Raw genomic sequence first — 21,066 nt, 5'->3', positions numbered from 1 at the left:
AGCCACTTGAGGGAAGTCGTTTCCAACTCATGATGGTGTGTCAAAAATGAGGTCCTCCATTGATTAACTGATGAACCACCCATGCCCACAGGTGTGCAGGTAACCCATAGCAACCATAGTGCCCCACCACTGACACACCCACATTCATTCACACAGACACACACAGAGATCCAAATTGGCTGCAACATTGGTTATAGAAAGAAAGAAAGAAAGAAGACAGATAGAAAGAAGACAGAAAGATAGAAAGAAGACAGAAATATAGAAAGAAGACAGAAAGAAAGAAAGAAAGAAAGAAAGAAAGAAAGAAAGAAAGAAAGAAAGAAGATAAACTCCTTTTCCAGACCGTTCAGAGCATCCATTGCTCCGTGCAGAGCCACTTGTTCTCCTTGAGCCTGAGCTCACTGTCACTGGTGTGCTTGACTTGAGTGTCTGCCTCTGCCAGATGTTGTTTTTGAAGTTTGGATAAGCTGGTCTGAGTTGTCTGTAAGGCCACGGTCAGTTTCTGCCGCTCCTCCAGTAACTCTGCCTGCCTTCTCAGAGCTTCCATGAGCTCCACTCGGTACTTCATGCAAGTGGTCTTGACCTGTTTAAGAGTAGAGAAGCTTTGATCGTCTCTCTGTTGGAAATCTGAATGTCGTGCCCTTTCCTGTTTTAGGGCTTCTTCAAGTTCAGCTTGTTTTGTTTTGCTCTCTGAGAGTTGAACTCTAAGAGAGTTGAACTCTGTCAGCTGCTGTTGCTGAAGAGTGGATACGCTGTTCTGAGATTTCTGGAGGGCTACAGCCAGGCTTTGCCGTTCTTCTAGTGTCTGTATCTGTTTGTTCAAAGCTTCTTCAAACTTGATCCGGTAATGATCACACATGGTCCTTTCTCTTGCAAGAGAGGCAGCCATTTCATTGTCTCTCAGCAGCAACTCAGAGTTTTGTGTCTTTTCTTTTGTCAGAGCATCCTCAAGTTCGGCCAGTCTTGTCTTGCCCTCTGACTGTTGTGCTTTAAGGTCAGTTACCATGTACCTGAGTTTAGAAATGATGGCCTGACTTTTTTGGTTTATCCTCATTTCTTCATGGATTTCTCTGTCGTATTTTGTTTCCATAGCCATTAATTTAGCCTTGATATCTGCATTCTTGATCTTAAGTGACTGCATGTCGTACTTCCTGGCCTCTGAGGACGAGAACTCTTCATTTGACTTTTTTCTCTCTTTACAAGCCTGAGCTTTCTCCTTCTTGACTGCCTCCTCGGAACAGGTGCAAGTTTCTCTGGCTTCCTCAAGCTGCTTCTGAGCAAGTTGTCTCTCATTTAGAGCATCTTCAAGTTCACATTGAAGCCTCTTGTTCTCAGAAGCCAACTGTTGGTTTTCGTTGCTGCAAGTTTGTCTTTCTTCCTTGAGCTGCTTCTGAGCAAGCTGTTTCTCATTCAGAGCATCTTCAAGTTCACATTGAAGCCTCTTGTTCTCAGAGGCCAGTTGTTGGTTTTCATTGCTGCAAGTTTGTCTTCTGTCCTGGAGCTGCTTTTGAGCAAGCTGTTTCTCGTTCAGAGCATCTTCGAGTTCATGTTGAAGCCTCTTGTTCTCAGAAGCCAGTTGTTGGTTTTCATTGCTGCAAGTTTGTCTTTTGTCATGGAGCTGCTTTTCAGCAAGCTGTTTCTCATTCAGAGCATCTTCAAGTTGATATTGAAGCCTCTTGTTCTCAGAAGCCAGTCGTTGGGTTTCCTGAGTCAGATGGTCCAGCTGCTCTGCTTCCTTCTGCTGCTGGGAGACAGCAGCCTCATACTTTCCCCGGAGTTCACAGTTTTTTGTTTGTTCCTCCTTGAGGTTTGAGGCACACTGGTCAAGTTCAGCCTGCAGTGAGGAAACAGTGGTGTCTTTGGCTTCGATATCACTTTGAAGATTCTGAATCCTGGATTGCAGAGATTGAATTTCATTGTCTTTTTCAACACTTGACTTCTGTTGGGTCATGAGTTGCTCCTCTAGGAAGTCGATGTTGGCGATATGCATTGCATCGCGCTCTTTCATTTCATTTTTGTAATGACGAGGTACTTTCTCCAGGTCATGTTTGAGTTTCTCGATCACCTTTTTGTCCTCTTTATGATCAGCTTTCATTTTATTAATTTCATGTTCAAGCTTTTCATTTCTCCGTTTGTACTTTGTCTTTGAACTTTTAAGACTAGTTACTTCTTTCTTCAGGAGCTCAATTTCAGTATGAAGAGCTGCTGTTTTGTCTTTTTCTGCCTTAAAAGCCTTTTCAGCCGCATCTTTTTCTTTTTGCTCCTCCTCTAGGGCTTGCTTTTGTTTAGCTTGCTCTCTTTTGATCAGCTCCAAATCCTCTTTAGGAGCCACTGTGGCTTGTCTTTCTCCCACATCCTTCTCTTCCTGACTAATGTTGGAGAAGGAGTTACTTGCAAGACTTTGAGAGTCTCGTCTACTGTCAGAGCGGGATTCCCTTGCGAGAGTTTGAGAGTCCACAACCTCCCAAGAAGAAAGTTGCTTTGATTTGTTGTTGTTGCTGACTTTTGTTTCCTCCTCTTCCTCCAGCTCTTCTGGAAGGCTAAGGATTATGTTTAGATGTTGAAAAACACTGTCTTTCTCCTCTTCCATCTCTTCTACAATCTCTTTTTCAATGACTTTGCCCGCAGCGGGAGTTTTCTTTTTGAGGAACCGAGACCTCGTACCCTGGTTTTCACTGGCTTGTCTGTCCTCTTTTTTCTTGTCTTCTTGAGGACAATCAAATCGCACTGATTTCTTGAGTTTGGGTCTTATCTTAAAGTCATTAACATTTTTCTCAGAGTCGCTCAGGGCAACTTCAATTGACATGGACAAATTGCTTGAAGAGATACTCCAAGATTCCATTTTCTTATCTGAAAAAATGGCTTTGCCTTTCAGAAAATTTGTCTTGAATTTAGCTGGGATAAACAGTTGCTTTTGGTAGACCAACTGTTTTACAACACGTATCTTCTATTAATCAGTAACAGTAATAGTAACAGTGTGTGTTCAAAAGCTACTATTGCACCTACCAAAGTGATATCACAATTTATACATGTGACTTCACAGATCTGATGTCATAGATATCAAAGCTCTTTCAAAAGTGACATCACATTTACTCATAGATATATATACGTAGATGCCGCATTCGGGCTTGTTTGGAATGTCTCACGGCCGCCATCTTGAGGAGTAGTTCCTCCTGACAAGCAATCAACAGTCAGAGGGTTTGACAGCTGTGAATCTGGCAAAATGCCAAACTTTAGTGCCGCGTACAGATCATCCCATGAAAGAAACGCCAAAACGAAGAGACATGGAATAACTTTTCTCAAGTAATAGGTTGTTTTATATTATATAACTGTTATGAACTTGTTGAATTTGATGTAGGTGAGTTATCTGACATAAATGAAACTAACGTAACGTATCATAGGGTGGATATGTGTTACATTTAGTGCATATACCGGTAGTTAATATATTAATAGTTTGTTATTTTGTTGCCTGTATGTGTAGGCTAGGCTTATCAGCTGTTTCCCCCGGCTGTGAGTTTGTGGTTGCCATGGTGATGAGGCCGGCGAGTGAGTGTAAACCACTGTAGGCTACCTATATAATTTGTGCTAGGCCATATTAAATCCGTTTCATGGCACTTACATTAACCCTAACTGCTAACGTGAGCTATATAGCTGAATTGTAGTGATTATATTAAAACAAACGGCTTGAAAATCGGTTGAAAATTCAGTCTGCCTCTGTAGATACAGTAAGTAAAAGTTAGACACCTCCTCCTCAAGATGGCGGCTGCGGCGACAATCCGTTCCAATGGGCAGCAGCGTCAGAGGCGGCATCTACGTTTATATATCTATGGCTGTGTTCGAAATCACCCCCTATCACGGATGTAGTGCACTATATAGTGTGTTCGCCATTTTGTAGTGTTGTTCGAATTCTCCGCAATTAATTTAATCCACTATGTAGTGGATGACAAAACACCCACAATGCACCGCAACATTGAGTGAACAAGCGATGTACACTACTTTCTACTCCCGTATCCCACAATGCAATGCGGTCGTGTTTTGCCAGAGAAGAAGAGGAAGCTAATTAGCATGTTAGCTACGATTTATTTAGGCAATTTACCAAAAAAACTCCTCAGACATATTTGCCTTCGCTCCGTTTGCCTCGCCTGAGGAGCAGGAGTTGGGCAGCAGCATCCGAACATTAACAGGCAACATTAAATCAATCTAATTAAGAAACTGTAGTAGAATATGTAGTAAATACGATCTGACGAGCTAAGCTAATAGCCACAGAGCCGCTAACGGCTCACGGTCGGGACACAAAACAGTAGTTTACCAAACCAAACTTCCGATATTTCAACAGTTTATTGTCCGAGTAACACAACCACACAGAATCACATCCTAAAATGTTCCCGCAAGGGTCTGGTTTTTCTTATTTTATTTTTTATGTGTCCGGTTTGTTTCATACATCCATGGTTTGTTTACATGATTCTCGGCGCGTCTGCTTCCGTCACAGCAACACCTGGCGCATCAGCTGACGCAACCACGTCCAGAAAATTACTGTCTAGTGTCCGAATTCTCCTCCCGTCGTTCCCTACATCGTGTACATGATGTAGTCCACTATATCATATACATGATGTAGTGGATAGGGAGTGAGTGAGTGAGTGGATGATTTCGAACACAGCCTATGACATTTACTAATGTGACATCACCATGCTTTGACGTCTGGTTACCTTAGTTACATGATCACAATGACAGATGTGACATCACAAAATGTTTCGATCTCATTCTACTGGCAATGAAATTCCAAATTCCATTTTAAAGGGCCTGTCCACCCAAATTCCAAAGATAAATTCTTTGAGGCACACAGCAATGATTATTGTTCTACTTTGAGTTGGCCAAGCAGATTTTTTTTTTTTTAAGTATATTTTTGGGGCGTCTTATTGCCTTTATTCGATAGCACAGTCGAGAGAGAGACAGGAAATGGGGGAGGCAGAGAGGGGGAATGACATGAAGGAAAGGGCTGCCCGATCCAAGATTCGAACCGGGGCCGCCTGCGGTGAGGACTGTAGCCTCTACCAAGTGAGCTAAATGCTGCCCCGGCCGAGTAGATTAAATAGAAACTTTTTGTACAGTCAGGGTGATTTGCCTTTGTACTTTTTAATACTCTAGGGTTATTGAGGTTTGACAATATGAAGGCCTTGGTGTGCACATAAAAAAAGCCTCTCCCATCATTTCCCATACACCTCAAGTGAATTTTTTTTTTTACTATATATATATGTGTGTGATTGTGATTTGTGAAACCTGTAATGTTAAAAGATCAGTAGTGCAGCTTATACAGTTATTTTCATATACTTGTGTGCACACGAATCCATGTGTAGGCTGCCATGTTTTTTTTCTGTTCTATTTTCATACATTTCTTGTGAGTTGAATTGTTATGATGGCTGAACTTTTACTTTTGTTTTCACGCTCGTTAGGCACATGTATTGTGCTTTCATGCAGCCTCATTGTCATCCACCATGTACACATAAAAAAAAACTAACTAACTCATGCTGCTCATCTGTCTCGTCATTGAAAAACTTAGCTCCACTCTGCTATCTAGTGGGCACTTACATAATTGCACCATCAAAGGTTTGTGTTTACGTTTGTGTTTTTATAAATGTGATTTTTTTTTTTTTTTTACTTTACTTTACTTTTAATTATAAACCCCAGATATTGTTGCCAGGCTGATACTGCTAATGGGAACCCTTAAAGCTAATATCCAGGCACTAATGTGCATTTTCTGCTTGTTTATACTTTCCACCCATGAATACAGAAATGATGTGTTCTTGTGATCTTCCATTTTTTTTTTTTTTTCAGAGGAATATTTGAAAAACCATTATGAATTTTAGCTTCACTTATGCTGTGACCTCTCTTCACTATTCCTTTCTGTGAACAGACACTCCTGCTTTTTTTTAAAAGATTTATATGAGCCATCTCTGTCACAGACCAGCTAACGAGCTATCAGACGTGTAGTAGCGTAACGTATACCGTGACATTGGCGGTTATTATTATTTTTTCTTCTAAATGTTGGCAGGCCGTAAAGTATAGACTCGTCGTAAACATTTTTACTTTGACTTTGTTAGGCCTTGTCCACACGAACACGAGTATTTTTGAAACCAAAATTTTGTTAAATAAAATTCCACATCCACACGAGCAGTGTAATAAAAAATACTCCATTCACACGCAACCGTAAATTCTCCTTCGCTGCTCGTCCAGGCGCCTCTGTGGATGAGCAACTGCACATGACAACCAAATACAGCTGACAGCTTGCTAAAAGAACACCGGGGACAGCTCTCCATTTCGACACCCCGCTGTTCCGAAATACCCCCACTTCGAAACACCGCTGTTCCGACACCCCCTCCTCCCCCCGCAGCTGTCCAATGTCCAAGGTGCTGAACCGCGTGATGTTGTTTACACTCTGTGTTGTGTCTGTGAAACGTGCGCTGCTCAGGGACTGGGCAGATATGTCCCACTTGCTTTCTCCCCGACTCCGTTGTTAGAGATCTCCCACACAGTAAAAGAAATACACCCCCACCTGCGCCGCTCGAGCGCGGCCGGACCCGGCTTGAGCTCACAGGGGCGCGAGGCTGCTGTAGCCGCCGCTCGTGCTGACAGCTGACTGAGGGAGATGCTTTGGTTGGGCTTAGGCAATGAAGAAAGGAGTTGGTTAAGTTTAGTAAAAAGACCAGGTAGAGGCTAGACAGGCTAGAAGCAGAATGAACATTATGTCATTAATATGAAGTATTTGCTTGTTTTGCAGGTAATTATGCACATGATCCGTTTGACCCCAAAAAGGAAAAAAGGATCAATGCGCACTGCGCGCTGGGTGTTTCCCCCAATAGCCTTTTCGGAGTAGCGGGGTCTTTAGAAAAAATAGAAAACCCCGCTATTACGATGAATGGAAGTCTATTGTCGGAAAGGCGGGGCTTCGGAAAGGCGGGGTGTAACCAAGAACACCAACTTTGTCACGTCCATTTAAGCTAGCTAACATTAACTCTGGTTATTACGGCTCTTGAATGCTGCTCTGGTCAATCGCTGCGTTGTATGGTCTGTTATTTCTGTAATGACCGTCGTCAAGTATAACAGACCGTTGCTAGGGACGCCGCTCTGATCAGAGGAGCACAGAAAAGAAAACGCGATTGGACCGTATGAGTTTCGCTTTTACCGTGCACTGCTGTCATGCATGCGCGTTTCTGTGTGTGTGTGTACGCCAATAAAGGAGAAAGAGCGCTATGCAGAGATCAGTGAGCAGAACGATATTGCGTTGGTCGAGCGAAAAGCCGAAAAATCTATTTGTGGTGGACGTAATTTATTTGTGGCGGGCTGCCACGATTAAATGAACATATGGGAAACACTGCCGTGGGCCTGAGTTTGGTGTGTTTGGTTCAGTGTGAAGACAACAGTTGCATTCTGGTGCGCACTGAAACAACTGCAGTCGGATGCTGGTGTGGTCCTTTTGTTGTGCCCAGTTATCTGGGCAGTGCAGCCGCATGTGTCTCCATTGTTCAAGTTGAGTGTTGCTTCTCTGAGTTATTTTCACATCGGGTCTCATGTAAATGTGACTAAATTGTTGCGACCGACAATCGCGTCACATCTGACACTCTCTGTCCACACTGAATCTGTTGAATATGTGCGTCTGTTGTCATGGAAACACATCAGCTGTGCGCATCACACTGGAGACGTAACGTAACTACTCGGTTAAAGATCCATGGCGCTGTCAACGCAAGCGTCCGGCTCTAAACCGTGTATCATTTTCGCATGTGCTGTGGACCAAGGTTGAACATGTGTAAACACCCTTAAAACTGAAAACAAGACACGTACTGTGCTGTATGTCGCAGGTTTTTTTTTTAAAATTTTAAAACGTGATATGTTACCACATGTCACCTTGCGGACTACCAGGGGTCGCTCAGGGGTCCACGGACCACACTTTGAGAAAGGCTGCCCTACTGGCTGCTACAAGGTATGTTGAACCCATCAAAATTTCTTAAATTATTTCAAGGTTGGGTCTGGAGTTTTGTGCCCAAAAATAAACATTAGATTTGTACAAATGAAATCCGTGACTGTGTCTGCAGCGCCCCCTCCCCCTGCCTGTATTTTGGTCTTTTGCTCTGTTTTGTTATGCATGTGGACGTTTCTGGGTGGAGAGCGAGAGAGTCGCAAGAGAGTCGGTGTTTTGTCTCCAGCCAATGACGGAGCTCAGGTGAAGCTACGTGCAGCAGAGTAGGAGGGCTCAGGGCTGCTAGCTGCACTAGCTGTCTCAGCAGCAGCAGTCAGGACCGCAAAGAAAAATAAATACAGTCTGGAGCCGCAGACCGATTCCCGACTGTCACCGACACTGGTAACAAGTATTAGGGCCGTTGTAGTGAGCTAAGCATAAGCATTCTCCATATTCAACCTTTAGCTGAAAAAATACTAATAATAAAGTACTTTTTTTAAAAACTTTTTTTATTGATAGTGGTTGTCTATTGACAAAAAAGCCACTTGAGGGAAGTCGTTTCCAACTCATGATGGTGTGTCAAAAATGAGGTCCTCCATTGATTAACTGATTAACCACCAATGCCCACAGGTGTGCAGGTAACCCATAGCAACCATAGTGCCCCACCACTGACACACCCACATTCAGACACACACACATCTTGGCTGCAACATTGGTTATAGAAAGAAAGAAAGATAGAAAGATAGATAGAAAGAAAGAAGACAGAAAGATAGAAAGAAGACAGAAAGAAAGATAGAAAGAAGACAGAAAGAAAGAAAGAAGATAAACTCCTTTTCCAGACCATTCAGAGCATCCATTGCTCCGTGCAGAGCCACTTGTTCTCCTTGAGCCTGAGCTCCCTGTCACTGATGTGCTTGACTTGAGTGTCTGCCTCTGCCAGATGTTGTTTTTGAAGTTTGGATAAGCTGGTCTGAGTTGTCTGTAAGGCCACGGTCAGTTTCTGCCGCTCCTCCAGTAACTCTGCCTGCCTTCTCAGAGCTTCCATGAGCTCCACTCGGTACTTCATGCAAGTGGTCTTGACCTGTTTAAGAGTAGAGAAGCTTTGATCGTCTCTCTGTTGGAAATCTGAATGTCGTGTCCTTTCCTGTTTTAGGGCTTCTTCAAGTTCAGCTTGTTTTGTTTTGCTCTCTGAGAGTTGAACTCTAAGAGGGTTGAACTCTGTCAGCTGCTGTTGCTGAAGAGTGGATAAGCTGTACTGAGCTTTCTGGAGGGCTACAGCCAGGCTTTGCCGTTCTTCTAGTGTCTGTATCTGTTTGTTCAAAGCTCCTTCAAACTTGATCCGGTAATGATCACACATGGTCCTTTCTCTTGCAAGAGAGGCAGCCGTTTCATTGTCTCTCAGCAGCAACTCAGAGTTTTGTGTCTTTTCTTTTGTCAGGGCATCCTCAAGTTCGGCCAGTCTTGTCTTGCTCTCTGACTGTTGTGCTTTAAGGTCAGTTACCATGTACCTGAGTTTAGAAATGATGGCCTGACTTTTTTGGTTTATCCTCATTTCTTCATGGATTTCTCTGTCGTATTTTGTTTCCATAGCCATTAATTTAGCCTTGATATCTGCATTCTTGATCTTAAGTGACTGCATGTCGTACATCCTGGCCTCTGAGGACGAGAACTCTTCATTTGACTTTTTTCTCTCTTTACAAGCCTGAGCTTTCTCCTTCTTGACTGCCTCCTCGGAACAGGTGCAAGTTTCTCTGGCTTCCTCAAGCTGCTTCTGAGCAAGTTGTCTCTCATTTAGAGCATCTTCAAGTTCACATTGAAGCCTCTTGTTCTCAGAAGCCAACTGTTGGTTTTCGTTGCTGCAAGTTTGTCTTTCTTCCTTGAGCTGCTTCTGAGCAAGCTGTTTCTCATTCAGAGCATCTTCAAGTTCACATTGAAGCCTCTTGTTCTCAGAGGCCAGTTGTTGGTTTTCATTGCTGCAAGTTTGTCTTCTGTCCTGGAGCTGCTTTTGAGCAAGCTGTTTCTCGTTCAGAGCATCTTCGAGTTCATGTTGAAGCCTCTTGTTCTCAGAAGCCAGTTGTTGGTTTTCATTGCTGCAAGTTTGTCTTTTGTCATGGAGCTGCTTTTCAGCAAGCTGTTTCTCATTCAGAGCATCTTCAAGTTGATATTGAAGCCTCTTGTTCTCAGAAGCCAATTGTTTGGTTTCCTGATTCAGATGGTCCAGCTGCTCTGCTTCCTTCTGCTGCTGGGAGACAGCAGCCTCATACTTTGCCCGGAGTTCACAGTTTTTTGTTTGTTCCTCCTTGAGGTTTGAGGCACACTGGTCAAGTTCAGCCTGCAGTGAGGAAACAGTGGTGTCTTTGGCTTCGATATCACTTTGAAGATTCTGAATCCTGGATTGCAGAGATTGAATTTCATTGTCTTTTTCAACACTTGACTTCTGTTGGGTCATGAGTTGCTCCTCTAGGAAGTCGATGTTGGCGATATGCATTGCATCGCGCTCCTTCATTTCATTTTTGTAATGACGAGGTACTTTCTCCAGGTCATGTTTGAGTTTCTCGAACACCTTTTTGTCCTCTTTATGATCAGCTTTCATTTTATTAATTTCATGTTCAAGCTTTTCATTTCTCCGTTTGTACTTTGTCTTTGAACTTTTAAGACTAGTTACTTCTTTCTTCAGGAGCTCAATTTCAGTATGAAGAGTTGCTGTTTTGTCTTTTTCTGCCTTAAAAGCCTTTTCAGCCGCATCTTTTTCTTTTTGCTTCTCCTCTAGGGCTTGCTTTTGTTTAGCTTGCTCTCTTTTGATCAGCTCCAAATCCTCTTTAGGAGCCACTGTGGCTTGTCTTTCTCCCACATCCTTCTCTTCCTGACTAATGTTGGAGAAGGAGTTACTTGCAAGACTTTGAGAGTCTCGTCTACTGTCAGAGCGGGATTCCCTTGCGAGAGTTTGAGAGTCCACAACCTCCTCCCAAGAAGAAAGTTGCTTTGATTTGTTGTTGTTGCTGACTTTTGTTTCCTCCTCTTCCTCCAGCTCTTCTGGAAGGCTAAGGATTATGTTTAGATGTTGAAAAACACTGTCTTTCTCCTCTTCCATCTCTTCTACAATCTCTTTTTCAATGACTTTGCCCGCAGCGGGAGTTTTCTTTTTGAGGAACCGAGACCTTGTACCCTGGTTTTCACTGGCTTGTCTGTCCTCTTTTTTCTTGTCTTCTTGAGGACAATCAAATCTCACTGATTTCTTGAGTTTGGGTCTTATCTTAAAGTCATTAACATTTTTCTCAGAGTCGCTCAGGGCAACTTCAATTGACATGGACAAATTGCTTGAAGAGATACTCCAAGATTCCATTTTCTTATCTGAAAAAATGGCTTTGCCTTTCAGAAAATTTGTCTTGAATTTAGCCGGGATAAACAGTTGCTTTTGGTAGACCAACTGTTTTACAACACGTATCTTCTATTAATCAGTAACAGTAATAGTAACAGTGTGTGTTCAAAAGCTACTATTGCACCTACCAAAGTGATATCACAATTTATACATGTGACTTCACAGATCTGATGTCATAGATATCAAAGCTCTTTCAAAAGTGACATCACATTTACTAATGTGACATCACCATGCTTTGACGTCTGGTTACTTTAGTTACATGAACACAATGACAGATGTGACATCACAAAATGTTTCGATCTCATTCTACTGGCAATGAAATTCCAAATTCCATTTTAAAGGGCCTGTCCACCCAAATTCCAAAGATAAATTCTTTGAGGCACACAGCAATGATTATTGTCCTACTTTGAGTTGGCCAAGCAGATTTTTTTTTTTTTAAGTATATTTTTGGGGCGTTTTATTGCCTTTATTCGATAGCACAGTCGAGAGAGAGACAGGAAATGGGGGAGGCAGAGAGGGGGAATGACATGAAGGAAAGGGCTGCCCGATCCAAGATTCGAACCGGGGCCGCCTGCGGTGAGGACTGTAGCCTCTACCAAGTGAGCTAAATGCTGCCCCGGCCGAGTAGATTAAATAGAAACTTTTTGTACAGTCAGGGTGATTTGCCTTTGTACTTTTTAATACTCTAGGGTTATTGAGGTTTGACAATATGAAGGCCTTGGTGTGCACATAAAAAAAGCCTCTCCCATCATTTCCCATACACCTCAAGTGAATTTTTTTTTTTACTATATATGTATGTGTGTGATTGTGATTGTGATTTGTGAAACCTATAATGTTAAAAGATCAGTAGTGCAGCTTATACAGTTATTTTCATATACTTGTGTGCACACGAATCCATGTGTAGGCTGCCATGTTTTTTTTTCTGTTCTATTTTCATACATTTCTTGTGAGTTGAATTGCTATGATGGCTGAACTTTTACTTTTGTTTTCACGCTTGTTAGGCACATGTATTGTGCTTTCATGCAGCCTCATTGTCATCCACCATGTACACATAAAAAAAAACTACCGTAACTAACTCATGCTGCTCATCTGTCTCGTCATTGAAAAACTTAGCTCCACTCTGCTATCTAGTGGGCACTTACATAATTGCACCATCAAAGGTTTGTGTTTAGGTTTGTGTTTTTATAAATGTGATTTTTTTTTTTTTTTTTTTTTACTTTACTTTACTTTTAATTATAAACCCCAGATATTGTTGCCAGGCTGATACTGCTAATGGGAACCCTTAAAGCTAATATCCAGGCACTAATGTGCATTTTCTGCTTGTTTATACTTTCCACCCATGAATACAGAAATGATGTGTTCTTGTGATCTTCCTTTTTTTTTTTTTTTTCAGAGGAATATTTGAAAAACCATTATGAATTTTAGCTTCACTTATGCTGTGACCTCTCTTCACTATTCCTTTCTGTGAACAGACACTCCTGCTTTTTTTTTAAAGATTTATATGAGCCATCTCTGTCACAGACCAGCTAACGAGCTATCAGACGTGTAGTAGCGTAACGTATACCGTGACATTGGCGGTTATTATTATTTTTTCTTCTAAATGTTGGCAGGCCGTAAAGTATAGACTCGTCGTAAACATTTTTACTTTGACTTTGTTAGGCCTTGTCCACACGAACACGAGTATTTTTGAAACCAAAGTTTTGTTAAATAAAATTCCGCATCCACACGAGCAGTGTAATAAAAAATACTCCATTCACACGCAACCGTAAATTCTCCTTCGCTGCTCGTCCAGGCGCCTCTGTGGATGAGCAACTGCACATGACAACCAAATACAGCTGACAGCTTGCTAATAAACAACACCAACTTTGTCACGTCCATTTAAGCTAGCTAACATTAACTCTGGTTAGCCTACACGGCTCTTGAATGCTGCTCTGGTCAATCGCTGCGTTGTATGGTCAGTTATTTCTGTAATGACCGTCGTCAAGTATAACAGACCGTTGCTAGGGACGCCGCTCTGATCAGAGGAGCACAGAAAAGAAAACGCGATTGGACCGTATGAGTTTCGCTTTTACCGTGCACTGCTGTCATGCATGCGCGTTTCTGTGTGTGTGTGTACGCCAATAAAGGAGAAAGAGCGCTATGCAGAGATCAGTGAACAGAACGATATTGCGTTGGTCGAGCGAAAAGCCGAAAAATCTATTTGTGGTGGACGTAATTTATTTGTGGCGGGCTGCCACGAATAAATGAACATATGGGAAACACTGCCGTGGGCCTGAGTTTGGTGTGTTTGGTTCAGTGTGAAGACAACAGTTGCATTCTGGTGCGCACTGAAACAACTGCAGTCGGATGCTGGTGTGGTCCTTTTGTTGTGCCCAGTTATCTGGGCAGTGCAGCCGCATGTGTCTCCATTGTTCAAGTTGAGTGTTGCTTCTCTGAGTTATTTTCACATCGGGTCTCATGTAAATGTGACTAAATTGTTGCGTCACATCTGACACTCTCTGTCCACACTGAATCTGTTGAATATGTACGTCTGTTGTCATGGAAACACATCAGCTGTGCGCATCACACTGGAGACATAACGTAACTACTCGGTTAAAGATCCATGGCGCTGTCAACGCAAGCGTCCGGCTCTAAACCGTGTATCATTTTCGCATGTGCTGTGGACCAAGGTTGAACATCAGCATGTGTGTAAACACCCTTAAAACTGAAAACAAGACACGTACTGTGCTGTATGTCGCAGGTTTTTTTTTTTTAATTTTAAAACGTGATATGTTACCATATGTCACCTTGCGGACTACCAGGGGTCGCTCAGGGGTCCGCGGACCACACTTTGAGAAAGGCTGCCCTACTGGCTGCTACGATGTTGAACCCATCAAAATTTCTTAAATTATTTCAAGGTTGGGTCTGGAGTTTTGTGCCCAAAAATAAACATTAGACTTGTACAAATGAAATCCGTGACTGTGTCTGCAGCACCCTCTCCCCCTGCAACACAGTCTCACCCCTTTGCGTCAAACGGTTGACGCTTGGTCAAGGCCCCTTACGTCAATATACTGACGTGGAGGGGGTACCCTCGAGGTCGTTTCTCGACGAATAGGGCCACTCATAGACTTGAATGCAAATCCCTCATCGTCGGATTTTGACGAAGGGGGGCGGGACCGTTTCTCCCTCACTCCCAGTGCGTCAACAGCCTGACGAACGGTCACTGTCCCTCATCGTCACATGCCTGACTCATTAGGTGCCCGTTTTTCGTCAGGTTTTGACGCGCTCGGCTTTCAGTTGATTCCAATGCAGTTCCCTTCGCGGCGATATGTGACGCTCAGAGCAAGTGATCCAGCCGACCGGCTGCGGCACTGACGGACGCTGTGAGCAGAGAATAACTTTTTTTTTTAACTTTTTTTTTTTTTTTTACTTTTCCTTAAATCTTTATTGAACCTGATGCTGCTGTGTCTGACGTAGCTTTCGGCAAGGACGTCCTTTCGGTTATTTATTTATTTATTTATTTATTTATTTAGTGATCATGGTGTTTAGTGCAGAATAATCAATCAATAAATAAATAAATAAATTACGTCCTTGTCGGAAGCTGCGTCAGACCAGGAGGGGGGGGGTTGTGGATTCTACAGGTGAAGACCACTTCCGCGTTCAAAAAGCTGCTCTGTTTAATCAATATTCTGAAGAAAGATCTGATTATTAGCCATAACGCTGTAACCATCCAAGGAAGACTGTGTAACAATATTATGTGCTTCTGCTGAGTCCAAAAGCCCTTTGTAATATCAACTTTATTTTAAGAAAACACGCTTTGTTTCCAATGTCATATCACGGAGAAGCACTACATTACCCATAATCCTCATATTTATCAGCAACGTGTCTGATTGGTTGAGCTTGCTGTTACCAGCAAATGAAAAAATAAAACAAATTGAGCTTATATTATTTTCTTAGTAACTAAAAGGTCTTAACATCTTTTTTGTTTTCAACATTGAATAAAAAAAGGGTGCTATATTGTTAAAATTCAACAATAAAGTGCATAAAAGTTGGCTTGACTTCTTTCTTTTTTTTCATAATTTTCACCAGCATCTTTCTGGTCCACATCACATCATATTTATTGTAATTTTTAATTCAATGAGTGACATTTTATTTTTTATCTGAAAAACATTATTATGAATTCAAGGGTCAGAGGTCACTGATTAGTGTTAAATTTAACCTTTTTGACCCTGTTTCCTTGAATAAATCACTAAGACTTTGATGCGGGAAGCTGAGATTTTGATTTGATTTTGTTCAGAGCACTAGGGACAAAGTTTCTGTAGAATTTCAGACCTGTCGGACGTCCAGAAGGGTCACAGCTGACTGTCCAGGCTCGTTTCTCGGCCTTCAAAGCCTAGATTTAGAAGCCTTTTGTCTAATAATGTCTACATCCTTGGGGTTATAAGGCTGAAAGTTTCATGCATTTGTCCGGGGCCTAAGGCCATCCACCATGTGCAATTTCAAACCCGTGCGACCTTCACAAGTGTCAAAGGTCACTGATTTGTGACCTTTTTGACCCCGTTTCCTTGAATGAAACACCAAGACTTTGATGTGGGAAGCTGAGATTTTGATAGGTTGTCCAGAATGTCTAGTAGATTGTGTGTGCAAAAGATTCAGAGCTCTGTGACATTCAGAAGGGTCACAAATAGCCAAAAAGCAATGCTCCTTTCTCTGACCTCATATTAAAGGAGAAATGCCATTCTTTAATAGCTTCCAGGTGCTTTGGCCTATCAGGCTGAATTTTTAGCTAAAGGAGCTGGTGTACGATCAGGAAGTAGGGGAGCAGTGCATAAAGCCAATTGGTAAGTGTCAAAGGTCACAGGGGTCAAACATCAAAGTGAATCCAGCCATTCCTGCTTTTTCTCAACAAAACATACACGCTTTAAGTTATCATCATGAAATATTAATAGGTTGTATATCAGAGAGTCCTCTATCAGAATATTTTGGTCCCGTTGCTCTAGGGGCCCCAGGGGGCCCGGGGGGCCACTTGGCTTTCCCATGCTCCCACAGAGTTGGGTCTCGGGGTGATGGATAAGGGCCTCACCATGAGTCCACAGGCCAAGTTTCAAGTGATTTGGTCGGTTTCTATGGAAACGGCGGCCTCAAGGATACAGAGGAATGCGACTGTTTGAAGCCCCGCCTCTCGAAAAGTAATGGCTCAATCAGGACCAAACACACATCTACGCGTTCGTCTTGGGCCCCCGAACCATATATTACGAAATCAGAACTGTACGACTTTTGGAAATGTGTTTTGTCTATTTCGGCTTTTCTGACTAAGAGGGTCTCTCAAGCTTTAAGTCTGACAGACTCTGAGTCTGAAAAGCCGAAATAGACAAAACACATTTCCAAAAGTCGTACAGTTCTGATTTCGTAATATATGGTTCGGGGGCCCAAGACGAACGCGTAGATGTGTGTTTGGTCCTGATTGAGCCATTACTTTTCGAGAGGCGGGGCTTCAAACAGTCGCATTCCTCTGTATCCTTGAGGCCGCCGTTTCCATAGAAACCGACCAAATCACTTGAAACTTGGCCTGTGGACTCATGGTGAGGCCCTTATCCATCACCCCGAGACCCAACTCTGTGGGAGCATGGGAAAGCCAAGTGGCCCCCCGGGGCCCCTAGAGCAACGGGACCAAAATATTCTGATAGAGGACTCTCTGATATACAACCTATTAATATTTCATGATGATAACTTAAAGCGTGTATGTTTTGTTGAGAAAAAGCAGGAATGGCTGGATTCACTTTGATGTTTGACCCCTGTGACCTTTGACACTTACCAATTGGCTTTATGCACTGCTCCCCTACTTCCTGATCGTACACCAGCTCCTTTAGCTAAAAATTCAGCCTGATAGGCCAAAGCACCTGGAAGCTATTAAAGAATTGCATTTCTCCTTTAATATGAGGTCAGAGAAAGGAGCATTGCTTTTTGGCTATTTGTGACCCTTCTGAATGTCACAGAGCTCTGAATCTTTTGCACACACAATCTACTAGACATTCTGGACAACCTATCAAAATCTCAGCTTCCCGCATCAAAGTCTTGGTGTTTCATTCAAGGAAACGGGGTCAAAAAGGTCACAAATCAGTGACCTTTGACACTTGTGAAGGTCGCACGGGTTTGAAATTGCACATGGTGGATGGCCTTAGGCCCCGGACAAATGCATGAAACTTTCACCCTTATAACCCCAAGGATGTAGACGTTATTAGACAAAAGGCTTCTAAATCTAGGCTTTGAAGGCCGAGAAACGAGCCTGGACAGTCAGCTGTGACCCTTCTGGACGTCCGACAGGTCTGAAATTCTACAGAAACTTTGTTCCTAGTGCTCTGAACAAAATCAAATCAAAATCTCAGCTTCCCGCATCAAAGTCTTAGTGATTTATTCAAGGAAACAGGGTCAAAAAGGTTAAATTTAACACTAATCAGTGACCTCTGACCCTTGAATTCATAATAATGTTTTTCAGATAAAAAATAAAATGTCACTCATTGAATTAAAAATTACAATAAATATGATGTGATGTGGACCAGAAAGATGCTGGTGAAAATTATGAAAAAAAAGAAAGAAGTCAAGCCAACTTTTATGCACTTTATTGTTGAATTTTAACAATATAGCACCCTTTTTTTATTCAATGTTGAAAACAAAAAAGATGTTAAGACCTTTTAGTTACTAAGAAAATAATATAAGCTCAATTTGTTTTATTTTTTCATTTGCTGGTAACAGCAAGCTCAACCAATCAGACACGTTGCTGATAAATATGAGGATTATGGGTAATGTAGTGCTTCTCCGTGATATGACATTGGAAACAAAGCGTGTTTTCTTAAAATAAAGTTGATATTACAAAGGGCTTTTGGACTCAGCAGAAGCACATAATATTGTTACACAGTCTTCCTTGGATGGTTACAGCGTTATGGCTAATAATCAGATCTTTCTTCAGAATATTGATTAAACAGAGCAGCTTTTTGAACGCGGAAGTGGTCTTCACCTGTAGAATCCACAACCCCCCCCCCTCCTGGTCTGACGCAGCTTCCGACAAGGACGTAATTTATTTATTTATTTATTGATTGATTATTCTGCACTAAACACCATGATCACTAAATAAATAAATAAATAAATAACCGAAAGGACGTCCTTGCCGAAAGCTACGTCAGACACAGCAGCATCAGGTTCAATAAAGATTTAAGGAAAAGTTAAAAAAAAAAAAAAAAAAAGTTATTCTCTGCTCACAGCGTCCGTCAGTGCCGCAGCCGGTCGGCTGGATCACTTGCTCTGAGCGTCACATATCGCCGCGAAGGGAACTGCATTGGAATCAACTGAAAGCCGAGCGCGTCAAAACCTGACGAAAAACGGGCACCTAATCAGGGTTTCCGCGGGGTTGTAAAAGGTATTAAAAGGTAGTAAATGAAATTAGCAAAAATTAAGGCCATTAAAAAGTATTAAAAAGTAATAAATGTCATCTGACGAGGTATTAAATTTTCGAAGCACTATCCAACTATGAGTTTGTTCCCATTTGTGTTAAGTGCAGGCCTAAAAATCCTGTGAATTTATTTAGCCTATATTGTATAAATTATATGTGCAAGTAGGACCAGAGCGATATCAATGATGTGACGTCGGTCAGTGTGCGTTCGCGGTAAAACTATTTGCGCTTCAGTCTAAAACCGTGCCGCCTGGGTGGTTTTGGCTGCTAGTTAAAACATGTGTGCATGGGGGACCGTTCAGATCTATTGTCATTAGTTTTAATATAGATGCGCAACATGCGCGATCACAATGTGTAAGTGTTGGGTCAGACCAAGATTCTCCCTCGGTGTCTCTCCTACTGTTTCCCACGGAGCTCTGCCCCGTTTGAAAGGTGAAGGAAGCCCATGTGAAAAGACGTCAGGTCAGTAAAATGTTGAACAGGCTGATAATCACGTGAAAGTGAAGCAACCTCATTCATAGTTCGCTCTGATTATACAATATCCAATGTAGACGCGCGACATGCACGCTCACAACCGAAAGCACTACCGTAGCTGCGCGCATTCGATGCGATGGCGACGCGCTTGTTTTTTCGTGCACGAGTATCAGCTGTGCGCTGCAGACGTGCACGGTTCCCTATGTTGCTGTGTCAGGCAGGTGTTTCCCACAGAGCTCTGTCCAATTTAAATAAACACAAAGGTTTCCAAAGTGCTGTACAGACAAACGTAATCACAGAAGGGTTAAAATGAAGTTAAGGCGAGCTGTCAAGATGTATGCAGTAATTAATTATTTCACTGTACCTATCACTCCTATTATTTCCAATTCACAGGTGCATTAGAATATCATGGTTAACTTAAGTTTATCAAGGCATATGTCAGTATTTCAATTCAAAAAGTGAAACTAACACAAAGAATGAAACATTTCATGTCTTTATTTATTCTATTTATTTTAATTGTACTAATTATGACTAACGTTAAATGAAGACCTATAATTCAGTATCCCCAAAAATCTAAATATTACAAAGGACCAATTAAAAAAAAAAAAAAGCATTTTTAATAGGCTACAGAAATGTTGGCTTTACTTCTGGAAATGGACTTTGCCATGATATTATAATGTATTGAGATGCACCTGTATACTGTATAATTTGTTAATGCTGAGTGTCACCGCCCTAAGCACACCCCCCTAACAGGTAACAGGTACTTGATTTGAATTGTGAGCATTTGCCTACTACACTTAGTCACTCAGAAAGTTAAGTAAGAAAATTACAGTAATCTGTTACTTTTTAATTAGTTACCCCCAACACTGAAGTTCGAAAAGTTGCCACTACAGTTGCAGCTCGAAGTCGTGTTGGTATTAAAAAATATTGTGACGGTATTAAAAAAGGTATTAAAAGGTATTAAATTCAACTTAAGAATTTCTGTATAAACCCTGCTAATGAGTCAGGCATGTGACGATGAGGGACAGTGACCGTTCGTCAGGCTGTTGACGCACTGGGAGTGAGGGAGAAACGGTCCCGCCCCCCTTCGTCAAAATCCGACGATGAGGGATTTGCATTCAAGTCTATGAGTGGCCCTATTCGTCGAGAAACGACCTCGAGGGTACCCCCTCCACGTCAGTATATTGACGTAAGGGGCCTTGACCAAGCGTCAACCGTTTGACGCAAAGGGGTGAGACTGTGTTGCCCCCTGCCTGTATTTTGGTCTTTCGCTCTGTTTTGTTATGCATGTGGACGTTTCTGGGTGGAGAGCGAGAGAGTCGCAAGAGAGTCGGTGTTTTGTCTCCAGCCAATGACGGAGCTCAGGTGAAGCTACGTGCAGCAGAGTAGGAGGGCTCAGGGCTGCTAGCCGCACTAGCTGTCTCTGATGCTGCCGAGTCTCTCTCTCTCAGCAGCAGCAGTCAGGACCGCAAAGAAAAAGAAATACAGTCTGGAGCCGCAGACCGATTCCCGACCGTCACCGACACAAGTATTAGGGCCGTTGTAGTGAGCTAAGTATAAGCATTCTCCATATTCAACCTTTAGCTGAAAAAATACTAATAATAAAGTACTTTTTTTAAAAACTTTTTTTTATTGATAGTGGTTGTCTATTGACAAAAAAGCCACTTGAGGGAAGTCGTTTCCAACTCATGATGGTGTGTCAAAAATGAGGTCCTCCATTGATTAACTGATTAACCACCCATGCCCACAGGTGTGCAGGTAACCCATAGCAACCATAGTGCCCCACCACTGACACACCCACATTCAGACACACACACAGCTTGGCTGCAACATTGG

General features: G+C 42.3%; 1 protein-coding gene across 1 annotated transcript; it reads right to left on the bottom strand.

Annotated features, from left to right (window-relative positions):
- Positions 1 to 346: 346 nt before the first annotated feature.
- On the bottom strand, positions 347 to 10,544 carry LOC146960000 (uncharacterized). Its single transcript, XM_085772715.1, has 2 exons — positions 8,827 to 10,544; positions 347 to 2,417 (listed from the first exon to the last, which is right to left on the bottom strand). Exons 1-2 carry the CDS (start codon positions 10,542 to 10,544, stop codon positions 347 to 349), a joined length of 3,789 nt encoding a protein of 1,262 aa, XP_085628841.1.
- Positions 10,545 to 21,066: the final 10,522 nt, after the last annotated feature.

The sequence above is a fragment of the Trachurus japonicus genome, unplaced genomic scaffold (assembly GCF_045865225.1).
Source record: "Trachurus japonicus isolate A0001 unplaced genomic scaffold, Traja_1.0 AP030797.1".
Lineage (NCBI taxonomy): Eukaryota > Metazoa > Chordata > Actinopteri > Carangiformes > Carangidae > Trachurus > Trachurus japonicus.
This window is presented reverse-complemented; position numbering and strand designations above follow the sequence as displayed.

Bases quoted from the DNA above. Each gene is read 5' to 3' on its own strand.
- LOC146960000 (XM_085772715.1), bottom strand. From the start codon at position 10,544: ATGAAAGCTGATCATAAAGAGGACAAAAAGGTGTTCGAGAAACTCAAA. The intron at 2,418-8,826 runs GTGGCTCTGCAC...CCGCTCTGACAG, and splicing joins CTCAGGCTCAAGGAGAACAA to TAGACGAGACTCTCAAAGTC.